The sequence below is a fragment of the Anabrus simplex genome, chromosome 5, assembly GCF_040414725.1.
Source record: "Anabrus simplex isolate iqAnaSimp1 chromosome 5, ASM4041472v1, whole genome shotgun sequence".
NCBI lineage: Eukaryota > Metazoa > Arthropoda > Insecta > Orthoptera > Tettigoniidae > Anabrus > Anabrus simplex.
Window position 1 is genome coordinate 198,225,706 of NC_090269.1, and position 22,002 is coordinate 198,247,707.

The 22,002-nt window shown below is 39.1% G+C and overlaps 1 protein-coding gene across 1 annotated transcript in view; it reads left to right on the forward strand.

Moving 5' to 3' along the window:
- The first annotated feature begins 1,842 nt into the window (after positions 1-1,842).
- Positions 1,843-22,002, forward strand: part of LOC136873911 (motile sperm domain-containing protein 2) — a 234,990-nt gene continuing 214,830 nt past the window's right edge. Inside the window, exon 1 of the mRNA XM_067147242.2 lies at positions 1,843-2,192. Coding sequence (XP_067003343.2) covers positions 2,123-2,192 — 70 coding nt within the window. The 5' untranslated portion in view covers positions 1,843-2,122. The remainder of the gene's footprint in view (positions 2,193-22,002) is intronic.

Below are 22,002 nucleotides of genomic sequence, written 5' to 3' on the forward strand. Positions count from 1 at the left end.
AGTTTAGTATGGGAGAATGCGAAAGCATTCAGTGTTGTCTGTATAGTGTATTTAATTTAAGTACCTGAATAAAACACATTTAATCTATGAAGCAATCTTGAATTCTATTTGTGAGCTGTGTCCGATACTGTCAATATTATTATGGAATTAAATGTACAAATCGTGGTAAACCCATCATAGGCTACTGCACCTCCTCTTTTGCACAAATTGTGGGGGATTTATTTATTTATTTATTTATTTATTTATTTATTTATTTATTTATTTATTTATTTATTTATTTATTTATTTATTTATTTATTTATTTATTATAATCGAAAGTTATGTTCGAGATCCGGTTTTCACAGTCGATGTGTTCATGTTATGACGGTTTGGTTAGGGCACTGCCTGCTCGATCTGCACCCGATGGCTGCTTATACTGCCTGCTCATTACAACATTTTAACACGGCAGAAAAATGAAACACTCCGTTTACAAATCCCCACATCAGGTCGCAGCACCAACCGGCTCCAGACTTGTCGGAATGAAATAGCGCGAAGTAGGGTAGTACTGTACTTGTTTCCAGTGAAAATAGTGTACTGCTGCGTGCCTTTCTGCAAATCAAAGAAAAGGAAACCATAATACCGTGGTATTTCATTCCAGGACACGGGCCTTTTCAGGAGATCCAGTTGAACCCATGTTTAGTTCTATAAGAATGGGAGGTGGGTGGAATGGCATGACTGACTCCCGGGCTGCTTAGAATTCCATAAAGAAAATTCTGAAATCCGGTATTTTAATGTTCACCGATTGTGCTAACGTTATCCACAAAAAAATTCTAAATTTTCTGCCTCAGTATCCTCTCCCGGACTTGACGAAACAGAACCAGTGGTGCCGCTGAGTACGTACTTGATTTACTGGAAGATGTTCGTGAGCCCCCTAAGTCAGTGTGTGTCACTTTTTTTTTTTGCTATTTGCTTTACGTCGCATCGACACAGATATGTCTTACGGCGACGATGTGATAGGAAAGGCCTAGGAATTGGAAGGAAGCGGCTGTGGCCTTAATTAAGGTACAGCCCCGGCATTTGCCTGGTGTGAAAATGGGAAATCAGGAAAACCATTTTCAGGGCTGCCGACAGTGGGGCTCGAACCAACTATCTCCCGATTACTGGATACTGGCCGCACTTAACCGACTGCAGCTATGAAGCTCGGTGTGTGTCACTTTAGAAACTGCTTCCCAGGCATTAGTGTGTTTTATTTAGTGCGTGTACCTAATCGAAGAAAAAAACAGAATGCAGCACGCGCTTTAATAACGTTTCCACCTCAGTTAATGCAACCCCATTGTTGAACTGCGCTATCCCCAGCAACGATTTATTGGCCTAATTATGGGGCTACAGAAATTTGTTGAGGCGACTCTAACGTACTGCAAGAAATCTAAAAGTCTGCTCCAGACTATAAAAAAAACTATGTTCAACCCTCTTTGTGCCAGTGTAAGATTTTAAAACGTTTTAGTAACAATAAGCACCAGAAACTTTTGTCAGAACCTGTGGTGGCCAGATTCGTGAAACCTCTACTTAGTAATGTAGGGAAGTATCATGCAAACAAAGTTTCCAGGTTTTCTTGTTCGTCGAAACCTCTTTCTCGAAAAGTCCTGAACCAATCACTCTCTAGAGCAACACTTTATGCGTACAATATTCTTTAATTTTTCTGTTACTTCCAGATTTAAAATTTTGCTTGTATGCTTATCTAGCTGTATTCACGCGATAAGTGGGTACGGCTGGTTCTGTCATCTAGCGGCAGATTGTTTGTAAGTCGTGTAACAGGCAGTATAAGCAGCCATCGGATGCAGATCGAGCAGGCGGTGGGTTGGGGCAATGGTGTAAGACTGGACTTTGACATTAGCTGATTAGTTGATGAGTCTCCAGTTGGAATTTTCTCTAATATACGAGAGTGACATTCGTTGACGCACTGATTAGAATAATGAAAACCGATTGTTAGTGAGTTTTAGTGCATTTATAAGTCCGAGTGCCGTTCTGAAGTAAATGTATTTGTTTGATGAATATTTACGGTTGACCTTTTCTAGCTAGTTAGGTAGCGAATTTTTGATACTAGTTTTGTGTAGATATTTGGTTATCTCCATAATATAAAATAATGGAGGCAACTCTGCAGCAGATTCAAGAACTAAGAGAGAATTTTTTCCAGAAAGAAAAAGAAGACGGAGGTAAAGGTTTATAATATGAATCTCAAAACAATGTTGGTCCTAGTTGCATGTAATAATGTAAGTGCTATCCGTTTGGTTCTTCTCTCTCGTAATTAAGTTCGCGTGAGAAATTTGCATGGCTTATGAAGTGTAGCTTTCGATTTGCTGAGTCTGTGATAGCGCAAGTTACACAATATTTTATTTTAAATTTGCCTCTTGCGGTGAAACAATGGAATGGATTAGGCGAGAAAGTGTTGATTTTCTCCAATTTATCTTTTACAGATAATCTGCCTTTTCTATGCCAATTCTGTAGAGAAGAGTACCATAACAGTACCCAATTGTACGTACTGTACTTCCTGAAATGCTATACGTTCGACTGTTTTTCTCCAGTTAATACCATTAATCGTTTCTATAGTAGACGGTATATGTTATGGTTAAACTTAGTTGGTGATGGAAGTAAACCTAGATGAGAAATGTACACTCTATACTTGCTAGAATAAAGTTTTACGAAATAGTAGAACATATCTTGAAAGATTGTTTGTTGACCAAAAGGAAAGTTTTGTACAACATTCCAAAAATATTATGTTATTTAGACCTAAAATAATGAAGTAAGGCGCAGTTCTAACTTAACGGGCACTGGCTTCTCACCAAATAGACTACGTTTCTAATCAGTCAATGAATGTGGTATTTATGAAATTGATAGTCACCTCCGTACATTTTTGGATTCTGTGTTAAACTGGAGGTCCCGTGACGGTGATAACAATATGAACAGCAGAATTTTGCTGCTTCTTGTTGCATCAGTGCTGAGGTGTAACTAGAGGGACATTCTTTATCTATTCAGGGGATTGTCACCCACCCGGTCACCAGTGCTGCAAGCTTGTCTCCGCCAAGCAGTTTGCCATAATGCGCATCTCAGCACCACAAGCTCCCCTCCTTTGCAGTCTGCTGATAGCTTTATCAGCGTAAGGTACAGTTTAGTCAAGTGTGTTACCATTTTCATAACTTGAGTGTGTATGTACATAATACCTTCATCAAGTACAGGAAATCTCTGCAAAAACACACTATGACTCATTGCCGGACAAGCACTGGCTGCATTACGGCAAAGTGCTTGGCGGGAGAAAGGCTTGCAGTGCAGGCGACCGAGCGAACAACAATCCCCGGGGTAGATAAAATAATGACCCTGTCGTTGCAGTGTTTTGTCAGGACCAGATCTTTGTACCTGTACTCTCAGGTTTTCTTTTTTCCTAGCTACTTACTATTGCATTAACTCAGGTAGGTTTTTGACATTAGGATAGGAAAAGCCACAAACTGGTAAGGTACTTAACAACCATGGCCTTAATGAAAGATTTTCCTGCATATGCGTGTTGTAATGGGAAACTATGTAAATACACATTCATGACTGTCTACTGGGGCATTTGAACTCTCTATCTGCTGGATAATGATAATGTTGATATACCAAGCTATTTACGATTCTGAAGGTGATTGGGATCAGATACCGAGAACGAAGAATTGTCTACAATCTGTATAAAAATCAGTCTGCAGTGATAAGAGTCGAGGGCTTTGAAAAAGCAGCAGCAATCCAGAAAGGAGTGAGGCATGGCTACAGTTTGTCTCCCCTCCTTTTCAGTGTTTACATAGAACAGGCTCGGTCCGGTGGTATTTGAAGGTGCCAGCCTCATGTCCGTAGATTTACTGGCACATAAAATAACTTGTGTGGGACAAAATTCCGGCCCCTCAGCAGAAAACTGCCAAAAAGTAGTTAGTGGGATGTAAAAACAATAACATTATAATTACAAAATTAACAACTGCCTAAAATAGGCTACATGTATACCTACATGCTTGCATATATGCATTTCAAAATGCACTCTTCATGAGAAATAAGCTTTTAGTCCAGAGTTTAGCATTAAAGAACAAGTGTCTTTTCTAAATCAGGCGTATACCGTTTTAAGTGCCACAACTGTAATTCTTCTTACATAGGTCAAACTGGTCGCAACTTCAAAATTAGGTACTTTGAACACGTTAATGCAATAAAGCACAACAGATTTTCGGCAGTGGGACAACACATACATGACACAAACCATGCTTTCACTACAATAAACCAGGATATTGAAATTCTCAGCACTCTAAATAAAGGCCCTCTCCTAGACATCACCGAAAACTGTTTTATACACCTTGACCAGTTTTTCAATCCAAATCTTAATCTGAATGATATTTCTGAGAAACCCAATGCCCTTTTTGATTTTCTCATCTCCTTTTTAAATAACCTGAAGTCAACAAATAAGGAATCAATCTTTCACAATTTACACAATACCCTCTCATGCCACTTCCCCCTTCCGCAACACCCCCCTTGATCCTCCTTAGTTCTCCCCCCTCCCCCCAAGGGGGTCTGAACTTCGGAGCGTGGGTTGTCGACCACGGGGCCCTTAGCTGAGTCCTGGCATTGCTTCCACTTACTTGTGCCAGGCTCCTCACTTTCATCTATCCTGTCCAACCTCCCTTGGTCAACTCTTGTTCCTTTCCGACCCCGACGTTATTAGGTTTCCGAGGGCTAGGGAGTCTTTCATTTTCACGCCCTTCGTGGCCCTTGTCTTCCTTTGGCTGATATCTTCATTTTTCGAAGTATCGGATCCCTTCCATTTTTCTTTCCTTCCCACCCTCCATCCCCCAGGGGCTCTGAACTTCGGAGCGTGGGTTGGCGACCACGGGGCCCTTAGCTGAGTCCTGGCATTGCTTCCACTTACTTGTGCCAGGCTCCTCACTTTCATCTATCCTGTCCGACCTTCCTTGGTCAACTCTTGTTCTTTTCCGACCCCGATGCTATTAGGTTTGCGAGGGCTAGGGAGTCTTTCATTTTCACGCCCTTCGGGGCCCTTGTCTTCCTTTAACCGATATCTTCATTTTTCGAAGTGTCGGTTCTCTTCCTCTTTTTTCCTCGAATTAGTGTTATATAAAGGATTGTTGCCCAATTGTATTTCCTCTAATAACAATAACAACCACCACCACCATCACCACCCTCTAATAAACGTTCCCCACCCCCTTTCTCTATTTATCATTTCTTTATCAATTACTACGGCAAGTTGTTTCGAGTTGAACCTCGTATTTCTTTCATTATTTCTTCCTATTTTTTAATATATTTTTATTTGGCTTTATTCTTTTTTAACGTTTTAAATTATTTTAAAACCTATATATCCACTTTGAATTTGACGAAATTAAATCCTACACTGTTTTCCTAAGACTTCATTCACGTCACCTTTTACTCTTCGGCTGGAGAAACAAATGCCTACAAGACCTGCCTAGCAACGACTTTACATAAGTGCATACTTGACCTGCTTATGAACTTCAACTATATTTGTTTTCGGCGCAAGATAGTGATGTTCTGTTTACTCTCTTGACTGTGATTATTGTGTTTTGAACATTAACTGAATTGCTACGATATGATACAATGTGAATTTTTTGCCAGTGTTCAATGTACTAGTTGTTTTAAGTTCTTCGCTATTTGGCTGATGATGACACTTGAAATGTGTTGAAACCGGTCCCAATAAACAAGTTGTAACTACTTTTTAGTTCAACTTACTACGGAGTATTGAAAGGTGGATCCTTCCCTATAATATTGTACATCTTCTTACTGTCCACATGGCAAGAAAATAGGTAATTTAGCATTTTTGCCGCACTTAACAATGTACGTCAATCGTCTTGTCTGAAGTTCCTAAGTAGACATGTTGCCAGCCTTTTGCACTGCGCAATCACATCATCCACAAGAAAGAAACAGACGACTGTCATACTGAGGCTAGATGTTTGTGATGCAAGTGTTGACCCATGGTACTAATTTTGTGCGGCGAAGGTAAAGTTTTGCCAAATTATTTTTGTTATGGGAATACCGTGGTGGACAGAGGTGAAAGAAGGTGCAGGCATGAATGGGTCAAGATCGGACAATCAGAAGATTGATTTAAAACTTGAAAATTATGGTTATATTCCTATTACAGCTATTTTTCTTTCTTTTCTTTTTTTCAGAATAAGACTTTACAAAATTCAGGTACAAAAGATCATGAGATGGGGTAAAAATCGAGAAACCTTAATTAACAACTGTGAGCTTTAAGCTCCCTAATTATACACTCTTCAAGAGCACTGCGGCTCCTTTTCAAAAAATAGTCAAGGAGACGGATCTCCCAATACCTTCTACATGATGATCAGAGCCTCTTTGCTCTACCAATTTGTCTAGGAGACTGTGCTTCGAACATTGTAACTTTACAGCCTTCTAAAGGCACCATTCAACCTTTACATTTATAACCAGAGCATCCTTGCTCTACAATTTTACACTATCAAGGTCCCTCTAGGCACAGCCTACAATTTAACAAACAGTATTAGCTGTCTTCTAGGCTCAACAGTCTGATATATTTACATAAAAGGTATAAAATATAATTTTACAAGGGTATCGAATACCCATTCTACCGGGCTTTTGTGGAAAAACAACAGGTTCAATTACTGGTACTGGCCCAAAAATCAAAATTGTGCGGAGGCAAACTCTTGCAATCGTAGAAGTTTATAATTAAATGGTTAAAAACCTATTTGGGCTTGTGGCCCAAAGATACAGAGGCTAAGCCGATACTACTGAGGTGACTAGATGGAGAAAATTTAAGTTACAAAGGTTAGACATAAAACAGTTACAAAGTCATAGTCGCCTCAAAATCAAGTTGAAAGGGAATTCGAGAGGGTACCTTGCTCTCTATTCCTTGATTTCGGTTAAGTTCTCTTGACTAGTAGGAAATTTACATAGAACCAGGACTTTTACATTTCAGAAAATTAAAGTTACATAGTTAAAAATCGGAAACCTTCCCCTCAAGCTAGCTTTCAAAGAAAATCACTTAATAAGATCTGGACTGCTCGATGATGAACGAGGTACCCTACCTCCTTTGTAAACACACACACACTAGATTGGAGCGATGAATAAGTCCCCCTGGTTGAAAATGTGCCAGCTTTTATACCTGAGAGGAAGGTTCTAGAGAGCTCTGGGCTAAGGCCCGACACACCCCCAATTTCCATTGGGTAATTAAATAGTTACAAGATAAATGTAATTGGCTGTAAAATAAATACACATTTTTCTATTGGCCAACATCTTAAGTTGGCTGGAAGAGATCGAAGTATTGACAACTTTAACATACCAAGAACAAAGAATAATCAACTCAGTGTAGTAACCCTAAAAATAAAAATAAAATACTTAACAATTTTAATAGTCCATCTTCACACCAGAGGGCATAACACAGTTTGTAGTAGACACATCTTTTGACAAAAGTTCAAATTTCTTACACGAGGTGTTGCACGTTTTAGATTGGAGATGGCATTCTCCAAGGCGGTTCATTTAAATGAAGGGGGCGGGTGTACCTTCCGGTACAATTTTAATAGAAATATTGATGATTACAAATAGATAGGGGAATATCTTCTGTCTGGCCAGGTATATCCTGCTACGGTAATTGAGTGGGCCTTACAGCAGCGTCGCAATGCCGATTGTTGGGCGGCGGGAAATAACCCAGCCAACTGAGAGGACCAACGACTTCGGGCGGAGGAGTCCTCTTAGTAGGGCGATGAACCCTCAGTGGAGGAAATGCCACTGGAATTCATCACTGCAAGCGTCTGACCCATAGTGGGCGGCTTGAGGGCAGCGTTTGTTCTCCAGGTTAGGGGCAGCTGTTAACCTGATGTGCAGAAGGCAACGGGAAACCACTGCACAAGCAAAATCCCAAGATTAGCTGTCATGGATAGAAGCTTGAGCGAAACTGTAAATACTGATCATGGGCTTCGGAACCCAAGATCCGGCAGGAGAGGGGATGGCTGCAAGGCCTCTCGGGTCGTCATCCAACGGAATCCTTGCAGGAAAGTGCGTAATAAATTCAATGTAGGGACTTGGAATGTGAAAACATTGCTAAGAATAGGAAAATTAGAAGAAATCAAAATCGCAATGCAAGAAACAGCACTTGATATTTTAGGAATATGTGAAACAAGGTGGTCAGGAAACGGGGACTTCTGTTCAGACGAATTTAGAATAATTTACAGTGGAAGTGAAAAATCGGGAATGAATGAAGTGGCTATTATCTTGCGAAGAAAATAGTCCAGTCACGTGATCAACACATATCATGTAAGTGACAGATTGATGATGATCAAAGTGAAAGCCACTCCAGTTGATCTAGTGATCATTCAGGTATACTGCCCAACTTCAAACAGTTCCGATGAAGAGGTAGAGGTAGTCTATGAGCAAATTGAAAACTTGTTGGAACTCATAGGAAATAAAGATAATGTGGTCATAACGGGCGATTTCAATGCCTCTGTTGGTTCACATAGCAACTTGAAATATGCTGGTAAATTCGGACTAGGAAACATGAAAAAAAGAGGTCAGAGACTTTTAGAATTTTGTGAATAGTATGACATGGTTATAACAAACACATTCTTTGAAGTACCTGTCCAAAGAAGATACACATGGAATGCACCTGGAGATAATGCCTAATATCAGATTGATTATATATTAGTCAGACAGCAATATCGAAACCAGATTAAATCCAGCCACAGCTATCCAGGACCTGATGTGGACAGCGACCACAATCTTGTAATAGCTAAGTGTGACATTAAGCTAAAGAAGAATATGAAATTGACCCAGCACAAATGGAACACACAAAGTTTAAAGAACACTGGCATACAAAATGAAAACTAATCAGTTAGCAGAGATTTTTCATGACAGTGCAAAATGGGAGGAAATAAGGAATGGTATAACTGAAGCTGCTGGGAAGAAGACAGTCACAGCCGAGGAAGCCATGGATGACTGATGAAATCAGAAACCTTACTCGTGAAAGGAATAAGTAGAGGAGAGTAGGGAATAAAGAACGGTACAAAGAAATTAGAAATCAGATCACAACAAAGTGTCACGAAGCAAAGGAGAACTGGATGAAGGAGACAAGCAAGATTATAGAAAAGGGCATGATCAGAGGACAGGTGGAAAAGGCATATTTCAGTATCAGAACCCTACAACACAAACCAAAAACCAGAAGCTCCATAGTCAGAGATAAAATGGGAAACCTCGTGTTCAACACCGAAGAAATCTGTGAACGTTGGAAAGAATACATTGAAGACCTGTACTAAGGAAACGATGTAAATGATACAACCAGCTACATTGAAAAAGAACATGAGATAGACGAATGCAGAAAGGGTCCCTCAGTCACATCTTCAGAGTTTAATGCAGCACTACACAGTCTCCAGGGAAAGAAAGCACCCGGTCCAGATAACTTTATAGCAGAACTTCTGAAACACTTGGGCGACGATATGAAACGTTACCTTTTTCAGCTGGTGTCAGATTGCTATGAGAATGGCATAGTTCCACCTGACTTTAGTAAAACCAGAACTGTTGCAATACCAAAAAAAAAGGAATGCCATGGACTGTTCAGATTATCGAACTGTCACTCTCCTGTCTTATGCTTCAAAAATACTGCTCAACATCATCAAGAATAGGATTAAATGGAAGTTAGAACACTATATCGATAATGACCAGTTTGGATTTCGATCAGGGAGGGGTACTAGGGAAGCAATTCTGGCATTACGTTTAATTCTGGAGAGAAGAATAGGAAAGTATGTGTGACCTTTGTCGACTTAGAGAAAGTTTTTGATCGAGTAGACTGGGAACAACTTTTCCACCATGAAAAAAGCAGGAATTGATTGGAAGGATAGACGCCTCATACTAAATTTATACAGAATGCAGACCACAGATTTAGAAATCAGTGGAACAAAGAAAAATCCCAAAATAAGAAGAGGAGTTAGGCAAGGATGTCCACTGTCTCCTTATCTTTTCAATATGTTCATCGAAGAAGCCATCGCAGTCATGAAGGAGAAAACAATGGGGATAAAATTAATGGCAAACAAGTACACTCTATAAGATTTGCTGATGATAGTGCCATACTAGCAGAAACAGGTAAAAGTATGTAGAGAATGATCAACATATTAGCACAAACTTTAGGCAAATGGAACCTCAAAATTAATACAAGGAAAACAAAAACCATGGCGATATGTAAAGACAAGAAAACACCTGTAACACACTTAAAAATTGGCCCTGATAAAAATAGAACAAGTGAAATAGTTTTGCTACCTAGGAACCCTGATCACGAGTGATAATCGGAGCATATCAGAAGTCATGAAGAGGATAGCCATGGCAAAGAGAGCATTCCGAGATAAAAAGCATTTGCTGGCCAACAAACATATAGATATTCAAACAATAAGCTCCAAACAAAAAGCTGGAGTACCAGATAGCATTGTCAGCAATTGCGCTGTGTAATAACATATCTTCCACGCCCAATGATTTATATTTCATGTGTATACATCTATTAGATTGTGACTTCATACCTGTATAAAGTTTCTTCTGCTTATCCGAGTTATTTCTGGTGTCACTGGAGCCTCTAGGTTCATTTTGATTCTGTCCTTCCTGACGCCACTTGATTTTTGAGATGAACATCTCGACCCAGGATGACCGGGATTTAAACTCCAGTCTTCCAGGTGGGAAGCCAGCTGCTAAGCCACTGAGCTAATCACACACCCCCTTCCCAACCTAATAGCATACAAATACATACAAAATATTATGTTATGTCTTAGAAGCTAATCAATTTGAGAAACTGAGAAAGATCGATGACTGTAGCAGGACTTGAACCATACCTCTCCCCTTTGATAGCTGCAGGATAATACGAGGCATGTTTTTTAAGTAAGTACCGTTTTGAAATAAATGAAAAACAAACAGATTTTTTTAACAATTTTATTTTTATATGAAAGCCTGTAACATTACTTTTCAACATAATTCCCACCAATATTGAGGCACTTGTCATATCGTACAACGAGCTTTTGCATACCATCCTCATAGAAGTTGGCAGCCTGATTTGTCAGCCACTGCAACACAGCCATCTTGACACCATCATCGTCATCGTGGCGTTTGCTGGCCATATGTTTCTTCAAATGCAGGAACAGGTGGTAATCACTGGGCACAAGATCTGGACTATATGGAGGGTGATCGAGTTGTTCCCAGCGATATGATGTGATGAGGTCTTGGGTTCGATGAGCAGCACGTGGGCGGGCATTGTCATGAAGCAAAAGGACGCCGTTACTGAGCATGCCACGCCTTTTGTTCTGAATTGAGCGGCGCAATTTCTTTAAGGTCCCACAATACGTTGCTGAATTGATTGTCTCACCACGGGGCAAAAAGTCCACCAGTAACACCTCCTTTCTGTCCCAAAACATGGTACACGTTTTTCCGGGCTGATGTTGTTTGATTAACCTTCACTTTCTTGGGTGAAGTTGAATGTCACCATTCCATAGACTGCTGTTTTGATTCATTGTAATGTAGGCCACCCAGGTTTCATCCCCTATTACAATTTGACTCAAAAAATCATGACCTTCCTCGTGGTAACGCTCCAGGAAAGTTAAGGCACTGCCCAAACATTTGCTTTTGTGCTCCTCCGTCAACATTTTTGGTACCCAGCGTGAGCACACCTTTCGGTAATTTAATCGCTCACTCACAATTTCATAAAGAACACTTTGAGAAATTTGAGGAAACACATCAGATAAAGACATAATCATAAAGCGTCTGTTTTCTCTCACTGCTCGGTCAGCTGTCTGCCCCAGCATCAGGAATATTGGCTAATATATACTTAGACTATTTGGAACACACGAAAATTATTAATCAAATAGAGGGTTTGGATTTTTGGACACGTTATGTGGACGATGTTTACGCTATAATAGATAACAGACTCACCGATAGCAATAAAGTTTTAAATATACTGAATAATTTGGATTCCAATATAAAATTCACTGTAGAAGAAGAAGTTGAAAGATCACTGAATTTTCTGGACATAGTCACAACAAGAGAAGAAAAAGGATTTTCTTTCAAAATACACAGAAAATCCACTTTCACACTGACCACTATCAAGAACAACTCGTTACACCCTGAGGCACAGAAAAGATCAGCATATTATAGTTACGTTAACAGAGCGTTTAGTATTCCTTTATCCAAATCTGAAAGGAATAAAGAACTGTTGTTTATCCGACAACAAGCCCTCTTGAATGGTTTCAACAATAACATGATTGATAAAATAATTAATAAATTTTCGGAGAAGCAACAATCTAAATTAGCAGTCGAACCTAGTAAAACTGAAAAATATATCAAGTTCACATATAATAATCCAAACATTCATGTAATAACAAATTTATTTAAGAGAAAAAATTTTAAAATTGCATTTTCCACCAATAACAACATGAAACATAGTATTTTCAACCATGATACAATAAATCTCTCGGAAAAAGATAAATTTTTTGATTCCGGAATATATAAACTCACATGCTTTGAATGTAAGAATACATACATAGGACAATCTGGCCGCAATTTTAAAGTTAGATATTTGGAACATGTGAATGCTGAAAAACATAGAAGATTCTCAGCAATGGGATCACACATGACTGCCACAGGTCATAAATTTACCAACATAGAACAAGACCTGACCATCATAAAAAAGTTAAAAAAGGGCAGCTTAATGAACACATATGAAGACCTGTACATTCATCTAGACCAACTTGTAAAGAAAAATGATAACCTTAATGAGGCTGTAGAATATAAGAATCCATTATATTATCAAATTCTAGTATATTTGAAAATACTTGAGAAGGATCACGAAAAAAGAATTGGAATTTCTCCTCCTACAGATAGCCCTACAACTTATTCCTCCTCAGTTGAAGCTATAGGTGACAGCAAGGAAGTTCTTGACACACCTATATCCCCCGCTCCTCCACCTCCTCAGGTGCAAGAGCAAGGAAGAACGCATCATCAATATTACACCCGGCGCAAAACTGTGAAAGAATGACAGGAGTTACTGTTCCAAAGGAAAGCAGGCTTAATAAGATTTGACAACTAGGAATTAGTTATATCTTCATCTACATTAATAATAAGAGCCGCACTGTGATATCAAGATTTCTTCATTTCGATAATTACTTGTAAATTGTATAATTTTTAATTTATAAATTGATCTTTTTTCATGAATTATTAAGAAAAGAATATTTATTAGGACAATTTCTCTATGGAATATTGTACAAGTGTTTCCTTGACGACTGCTTTCTATTGTAGAAATAATTTATATATTTTCTCTTGAGTTATTTGTTTGTTTTAATCTTGTCAATCTTATGTTAATTTTAAGGACACTTCCTCTAAAGCATTACTTTGTCAATTTTATACATTTTTCATCTAAACAGTGTTATGTGGCTGAAGATGTTGATAATATACGAAACATGTACCACTTTTGACCATTAAAAATTGCCTTAAGCAATCATTGTATCGACTAGGTGGAAAATAAATACTTAATTGTGAATCTAATGACTGAAGGTCGCCCACTCCATTCATCATCATGCACATCTTTGCGTCCACCTTTAAATGCTCGAACCCATTTCCTAACCATTCCATTGCTCATAATGTTGCTCCGTAAATTGCACGATGAATATCGATAGCTTTTAAACCTTTTACACTCAGAAAACAAATAAGAGACCGGACTTCACAGTCGGTGGGACTCTCGATCGTCGAGGCCATTTCAAATGCTTGCCAGCAAACGTACACAAGGGTGACTATTGCCGTAATGGCGTCTCAGCCTTGCCAATGGGTGCAGGTACACGGCGCGCATGCACGGAATGCCGACTGCAGCGCTGCATCGGCGGAATATCAAAACGGTACTTACTTAAAAAACATGCCTCGTAGCTGATAATGCCATCTGTGAAAGCACAGCAATGAAGGTCAAAGTTCATAAAACAGCATGTTACTTTGCACAAACTGATAAGCATGGTACTCGTCATGATTAGGCCTATTACATTCGTCACAGGAGTCGGACTGGTATTCGGAAGAGCTGTCATCTGAATGGTCTTCTCTCAAAGTTATCAATATCAACTCAGTGGCCACGTCATGCACACTGCTTGTGGTAATCTTCATCCTTCAAGGCTTCCGCATGTTGAACACATTTCCCCTAGTCATCTGTTACGCTGTCAATGGCATCATGCAGCAATTTTTCAACATATTTTATTTTAAAGGTGGTGGTGTGATCGACTCTATCGGGTTGTACCGTGCATAATATGGAGGGAGACTAACGACTTTGTTGCCCATTTCATTAACAATTTTATCAATCTCTTAGATTTGTGGTGCATTCTTTACTTCTGCTTTGCCTAAAAGCTCAATTCTGCCAAAAACATAATATGGTATTATATAGTAGTATATATAACATAATACAGTAATATTTAAATATTTAACATCGTACAAGCACATGAAAGATTTTCTTCACTGCAAGGATGGGAAAGGGCAGCATCCATGGTCTTAATCAAGGTATGGCCCAAGGATATGAAGTAGTAGGCCTACAACCGTTATGAGAACAGTATCCAGCCAGTGTTGGGTAAACAGTTTATGCAACCACTCTATAAATTGTTAAGATTGTTTAAATTTAAACAGTCATTGTTGTACCAGTAATAGAATTAAGAAATGATAAAAAATACTATGAATAAACAATTTAAAAGAAACACAGCAGTTTAAAAAAAATCAGTTGGTTTGAACCAGCCAGTCCTGCTTGCAGGGAAAGGTGGTTTACAAAACTGTCATCTCCTAGATGAGTACTTCAAAAATACTGTGATCCACACAGTGAAGCCTGACTACCAACAAACAGCACCAAACCCAGGCTCATCACCCCCATCATTCAAAGAAGTTGGTCATATCATCCAGCTACTCGAGAGCAACATAGCAGCTGGAAGACTCCCTGTGGCTGAACTCTGGAAGTGTTAGTATCAAGGCAGTGAACAAGCTTACTGAGATCATTCAGAATACCTGGGACATAGAGAAGATGCCATCTGACTAGATCTCAGTTTTGATCCACCCCCTTCACAAGAAAGGAGATCGTTAAGACGTGAACAACTACTGAGGGGTCACTAGCCGGACCTAACCAGTCCAGACCAATGGTGTTGTCACTAGCTGGACCTAATCAGTACAGTGGTCTTGTCACTAGCCTAAGTTGGCAGCCTTGTGTAGTGTGCTGTCACGTCATGTGAGCCGTGCTTTGCTGGATTCCTAACCTCTGTTTTCCATCCCTGTTAGTAAAGTTTTATTACTATACATATGAAGCTACTTTTAAATCTGTGGTTTTCCACAATAAACAAATCTAATGAAGTTGAAGATGCTTTCTTTTTCTTGCTAGAAAGGTGCTCTGGTAATATTCCAATGCTTGTTGATGCACTGACAGATTCTGTCCTTTGCAGACAACAGGGCACGGATTGCTGAATCTCTAGAAATAGGGGCAATCCAGGTCATTTGTCTGCGAAAATAAGACAGCCAAAGCAGGATTTGAAGTGTCACCAGAGAAAACCAAGTACTTTACCAATATAAGTTATATATAGTTTTTCTTGCTAGTTGCTTTATGTCGCACTGACACAGAAGATAGGTCCTATGGCGACGATGGGATAGGAAAGTGCTAGGAGTGGGAAGGAAGTGGCCGTGGCCTTAATTAAGGTACAGCCCCAGCATTTTCCTGATGTGAAAATGGGAAACCACGGAAAACCATCTTCAGGGCTGCCGGCAGTGGGGTTCGAACCAGTACTTAATCAATATCTAAGAGGCTAACATGGAGATGTATTAAAACAGGGTAAAATAAAGCGAGTGGAGAAATTTAACCTGTTACCGAGTGCACCTAAGGACAGTCAGTAGAGTGCGCACGGCATTTGCCGTTTGGTCCCACATGAGGGAGCACGGCATTTGTTGTTTTAGGCTAGTACTAAGAACTTAATTGCTTACTGACGTAATGTGAAATCTGGCGGCGTTTCTTGGAACTTTTTCAGTTATTCGAATACTGTCGCTGTACAAATCCTAGTTCTGTATGTGTGGTGGTGGTCTCAGATGGAAATGCATATACTCGCTACAATGTAACAATTTGACTCACCGGTAGCCTACAGGTTTCAACAGTGTTACGATTGCCGCCGATGTGGATGGTTGTGTGTGCTCTTCATAGCTATAAATATTCTTGGTTTTTGTAAATATAACTGTGAATATTTCTTCTTTTGTAAATTACAAGTGATGTTATGGAGTTTCTGGACACAAGTGATATTATAGATGAACTAAGTAGAGATCTTAGTGAAGGTGATATATTAAAGTTTTCAAATGACAGTGTTTTCTTGATCCGAAATGTTTTTTCATGTGACTCAAAGTCTCTCAAAGTAGTAATAAAGAAGTTTATTGTAATTTTTTTTTTAATTCCTACTCCCCAGAGGTTGTTTACCGGTCAAATACGTACTCAGATGCGGCCGGCAATAGTGCACGGCATATGCCGTGTGCACTCGTCAAAAGGTTAAAAACCTCAAAAACTAGATTGGTCCCAACTTGTTACAGAAAGCAGCTGTCTCCATGAGAGTTAACAACCTGGAACTGGCCTGTTAACTGACTCAAAATACCTACAACAAGCGATTGCTTATCACAAAATCTGAAGCCAAAACACTTCACAACAGTCATCCATCAGGAAGCCCTGTATGCCACGGAATGTCTTTTAGAAAAGATTTGATTGAAAAACTGGAAATTGGAGAGAGAAGAATTCTCAGAATGATCCTAGGTCCATTACTGGAAGATGGGGAATACTGGAGACGTCATAGTTCAGAGCTCTATTCCCTGATAGAGAGGGTCTCCAACTGTGCCAGGAAAAGGATGGAATTTTTATATGGTTGTATGGCAAGATTGTCTCCTAACAAACTGACCAACAACCTGTTCATCTTCTGGATAAATATGAAAGTCCATACCACATGGCTGATGGAGATTGAGGAGGACACAAAAGAGCTAGGTCTTGTAGACTTTCAAAACAGGCAGGCCGTAAGACCCTGAGAAAAGTCCATGGTTTTCAGGGAAAACTACTGAAGAAGAGAGGTACCCTCTGGTGGGAGGAAAGAAAAGAGATGATGTACCACTACTGGGCAAAGATCGAAACCCAGGAGTTGTGTAAGCATTGTCTAAATGGGCTTATTCAAAAGAAGAAGAATGCAAGCAGTATAGTTAGGAATGTTCAAAACACAAAAATATTAGAAATTAGAAAATTGGTCATAGAAAGTAAAACCTGCTTTGGTGATGGAAGATCCCCATTTAAACAGAGACTATTCCTGTAATATTGGGTGACCAGGCAAAAAGATTCCAATACAAGATTAAATAAGTTTACCTGTCAAAGCAAGAGAGAAAGCAATCCTAACTTAGGTATACAGCTCAGTGAACCTAAAGGGGGCATCACTACCCAATAACATAAGGGCTAATCCCATGCTAACTGCATCCAATCAGAAAACGAAATCTAAACACAAGATGATATTACATTTGATAAATATCGCTGACAAATTAAAAGGCAAGGGATTGCTAATGAAGACATAGCAAATCCCACCAGCCATACTTTACATGAAAAGCATTCTTCTGGGACACAATTGCCCAAACACATTGGGGATAAGCCCATACTACATTGCGACGGAAGAACAAGTGAGAAAGTTGAAATCGGGATGAAAAAGGAATTTTGAAAAGTTGCAGGTAAACAAGGAGGAGGATTTCAAGAGAAATGCTCTCAAAATATCACCAGTACATTATTGTATGTCATGTTTCTAAATACTGATGGCCCCATTCAAATCCAATTAGGCACACCGGAAGAAATACGAAGTATCAAAATTACATCTTTAAATTCTTACCCCCGAAAGAACTTCACATACTTATTTAAAATCTAAAAGGAATCCTCTCCAAAACCGGAGACTATCCATGGTGGTCTAGATCTTTCTTGCCCACTAGCACTGCTCTCATGATAGTCTTTGTCGACTACCTCGTGTAACGAACGCCTTGTTTGCACAAATTTGCTAGCAAACAGGCGACCTTTGTACCGATAGGTACCATCATAAATCTTCATCGGATTGCCAATATAGAAAAACACATTTCTTTTATGGTTCCTATTCTAATCGGATGTATCAAAAGTATTGGTATCACTCATGTGGTGGACATGCCCTATCCATCTCAGCTGAAGGCTAATGATTGGAGGCCTCTACTATTGTATATGCTTCCTCAAGAATTGTGAGGTTGATGTAGTCCTCCCAGTTAATGTTAAAGATGGATCTGATGGAAACGCCCATGTTGTTTTTTTTTTTTTATGTCTCAGTGATTTGAGGGTCTAAATTTCAAGGCCATAAAATAGTGCAGAGGTGACATTTGGATGATACTCAGTGAGCTTGATATGTACTGTCTTTATTCATGAAGTTATGGAATGATAACCATCCATTCCGAACTTTGTGGGCTTATGCAAACGGCGGCATCTAGTGGCAACAGATATTTTCTGACTCTAATCAACGACTACTCAAGACTTACTGTAGTGAGATTAGTCAAATCCAAGGATGAAGTACCAGGTGTCATACGCGAATATATCACCCAAATGTTAACGAGATTTGGGTGAAAACCAATTCCCATTTGTCCAGACAATGGCAAAGAATAAGTTTGTCAAGAACTTGAAATTTATCTGCAGAAAGAGGGCATACATCAGCAGGTTACTGTCCCCTATACTCCTTAGCAGAATGGTATCACAGGGAGGAAAAACAGGTCACTAACTGAATTTGCAAAATGTATGCTGTTAGATGCTGGATTAGACAACCGTTACTGGGGAGAAGCTGTCTTAACAGCAGCATACTTACAAAATCGATCAGTGAGTCGGAGTATCAATAAAACTCCCATCGAGTTATACTCAGGAGTGAAACCTGATCCTAGTCATCTACAAGTTTTTGGATCGAAGATTTATTCCTTGATTCCCAATCAGAAATGCAAGAAATGGAATGATAAAGCAGTAGGTTTTTCTTATTGGGTATGATGGCTGTATATAGGATTTTGGACCCTTAGACAGCCAAGGTTTGGGTCAGCAGATAAGTGAAAATAGTCTAATATGACACCAGTCACACGGATCTTATTAGCAGTACAATGTCAGAAGGGGAAACCAATGTCATCTCTCAGACCAACTCATTGACGAAGGGAATTCCTATAGAAACATGTTCACCTAATGACATTGCACAAGATTCTTATGTAGAAAAAAGACGACTTGGAAAAGGAATTTGACAGCACAACTGAAATTGAAGAGGAATCCCCAGATGTGCATCTAAATGAAGAAATAGGAGTAGCACCATGAATATAGTCCTACAAAATACAAACAGATTACGTGAGAGACCCTAGCACATGGGATGAACTACTGAAAATGGAACCTCGGGAGCGAAAATTATGGTCTACTGCTGCTGAAGTGGAACTACATATTCTGAATGAACATAAAAGTATGGGAATTGGCAGATCTTCCATCTGGAAAGAAAGCAATTTCATGCAAATTGGTTTTCAAAGCGAAATGAGGCGGGGTTGGAAACGTTCACACGTAGAAGGACCGTTTGGTAGCTCGAGGTTTTCCACAGAAATTTGGAGAAGATTTCGACGAAATATTTGCACCAGTTGTTAAACATGAATATTAGAGTTTTGTTCATTGAAGCTGCACAGAAATGTCTCATGGCTCTACATTTGGATGTCAAATCTGCATACTTCAATGACGAATTAACAGAAGGTATATAGGCTACTGTACATGGAACAGCCACAAGGTTTTGAAGAATCGGGCCAGGAAAACGAGAGTATTAAAATTGCAAAAGTCTTTATGGATTGAAACAGTCTGCACTTGTGTGGAATAAAAGGCTCAAGAAGTTTTATTGCAGCTAAGGTTTCAACAAAGAAAGGCTGATCAATGTCTGTATTCCCGAAGACAAGAAGATGGTTTTATTACATATATTTTGTTATATGTGGATGACTTGCTGGTAGATTTTCAGAATTAACAGCAAGAGTTGGTCAAGAACTACTTGGTTATTTTGACTTGAAAGACTTAGGTCATGTAAAACATTGTTAGGGACTCCAAATCAAACGAAAAACTTTTGTTAAACTAGAGTACAAAAATTGCGAAACTGCTCCAAGACTACGGATTATTAGAAGCAAAGCCAGCAGTTACCCCAATGGAAACGAGTTTTCTATCTGCAGAAATAACTGATAGTCCAGATCTATAAAACAATACAGCGTACAGAAAGGCAATAGGATCTTTAATGTATTTAAGTACAGTATTAAGGCCTGACATCAGTACGGCAGTTGGCATTTTTATTCGTTGTGTTGAAAGACCAAAGCAAAGTGATTGGAATGCTGTGAAGCGGGTAATGCGTTACCTTGCTGCAACAGTCTAATAGCTACGGCTGATTCTAATGTTATTAAAAGTATTTGAGCAATAAGTAGGATAAGAAATTGCATTTTTCTTTGCACGGAAGTTAAGATTTGAAATAGTATGAGGATGCTGACTGGGCTAGTGACAGGATGAATTGAAAATTGACAAGTGGGTATGTATTCCTACTCAGAAAGAGGACAATTGCCTGGTCTGGTCGCAAGCAAATTTCTGTTGCAATGTCATCAACAGAAGCAGAGTATGTTGCAGCGTCTCTATCTAGTCGGGAGTTATTGTGGCTCGAGCAGTTAATCAAAGATTTTAGTTATTTCAATTGTTTTGACTTGAAAAACTTAGGTGATGTAAAACATTTGGGTCTCCAAATTTAACGAAAAACTGATGGATCATTTTTGTTAAACCAGACTGCAAAAATTGTGAAACTACTGTGGATTTTATTATAATCTATTAGCTTCTGATAGATTATAGTATCTCAGCCAACCAGGCGAAGAACATTGCTTTCAGATATCAGAACCTAAAGATTAAAATAGCGAACAATCGCTATTAAGCAAGTTCACCAACAGCTGATGATGACCTATTTACAGGTCAAAACCGGTACTGTTTTAATGTAAATAATACAAAACATTTTGTAAAATAAAGTATTGATGAGGTGGAAAACTTATCCTTCATACTTGTGTACTGTGGATTTGTGGAGCCAATCAACATGTTTGAAGATAACCAAGGTTGCATTTGACTGATTGAATCGAGTGTTTCTGGAAATCGAACTAAACATATCGATGTCATCATCTGTTACGGAATCTGCATGAGAAGGGAATTATAAATGTTCAATACTGTCCTTCTGATATGATGTTGGCACATTTATTTACAAAACCGTTACAACAGGAACTGTTCAATCGGTTTTTGGAAGAATTAGGTTCCTCGGAGTACTGAACTTTTGCATCTGTGTCAGTGAGAACGGGTGAAGAAAACTCTTCTCTACGACGTCAAAAGTAGCAGCCATCTTTGACTACGACGTCATACAGCAGCGCTGAACTTAACTCCACATTTCATTGTTCTATGTGTATTCTCTGTATGTTTTGAAACTTAATAAAAATAATAGCTGTTTGTTGTATGCTGGAAATAAATGTGTGCTTCCGCTATTTCATTTTCATCAGTATTGTATTTCAGCCTGGAGCTTTTCAAGAATTAGACCTGCCATTTTTGTTCCTTATGGTAATGGCTTCACTGCTCATCTAAGCTATTCTAGTAGGTAGTTCTTAGTTGTGCCCGTAAACATTACAGAGAACCTGCATCATTCCTTATGACATTATTTTATAACAAATAATTGAATATAATATTCATTCGTTCTTGCTTACTCTTAACTTTTTGGAGATCGGGTGAAGACAACTAGTATTTTTCTTCAGCAATAAATATTGTCAATTCATTCAGTAATAATACGTTGGCTGTACCAGTTGGCTGTGCAGTTAGGGTTCCGCAGCTGTGAGCTTGCATTCGGGAGATAGTGACTTTGAATCCCACTGTTGGCAGCCCTGAAGATTTTCTACGATTTCCCGTTTTCACAC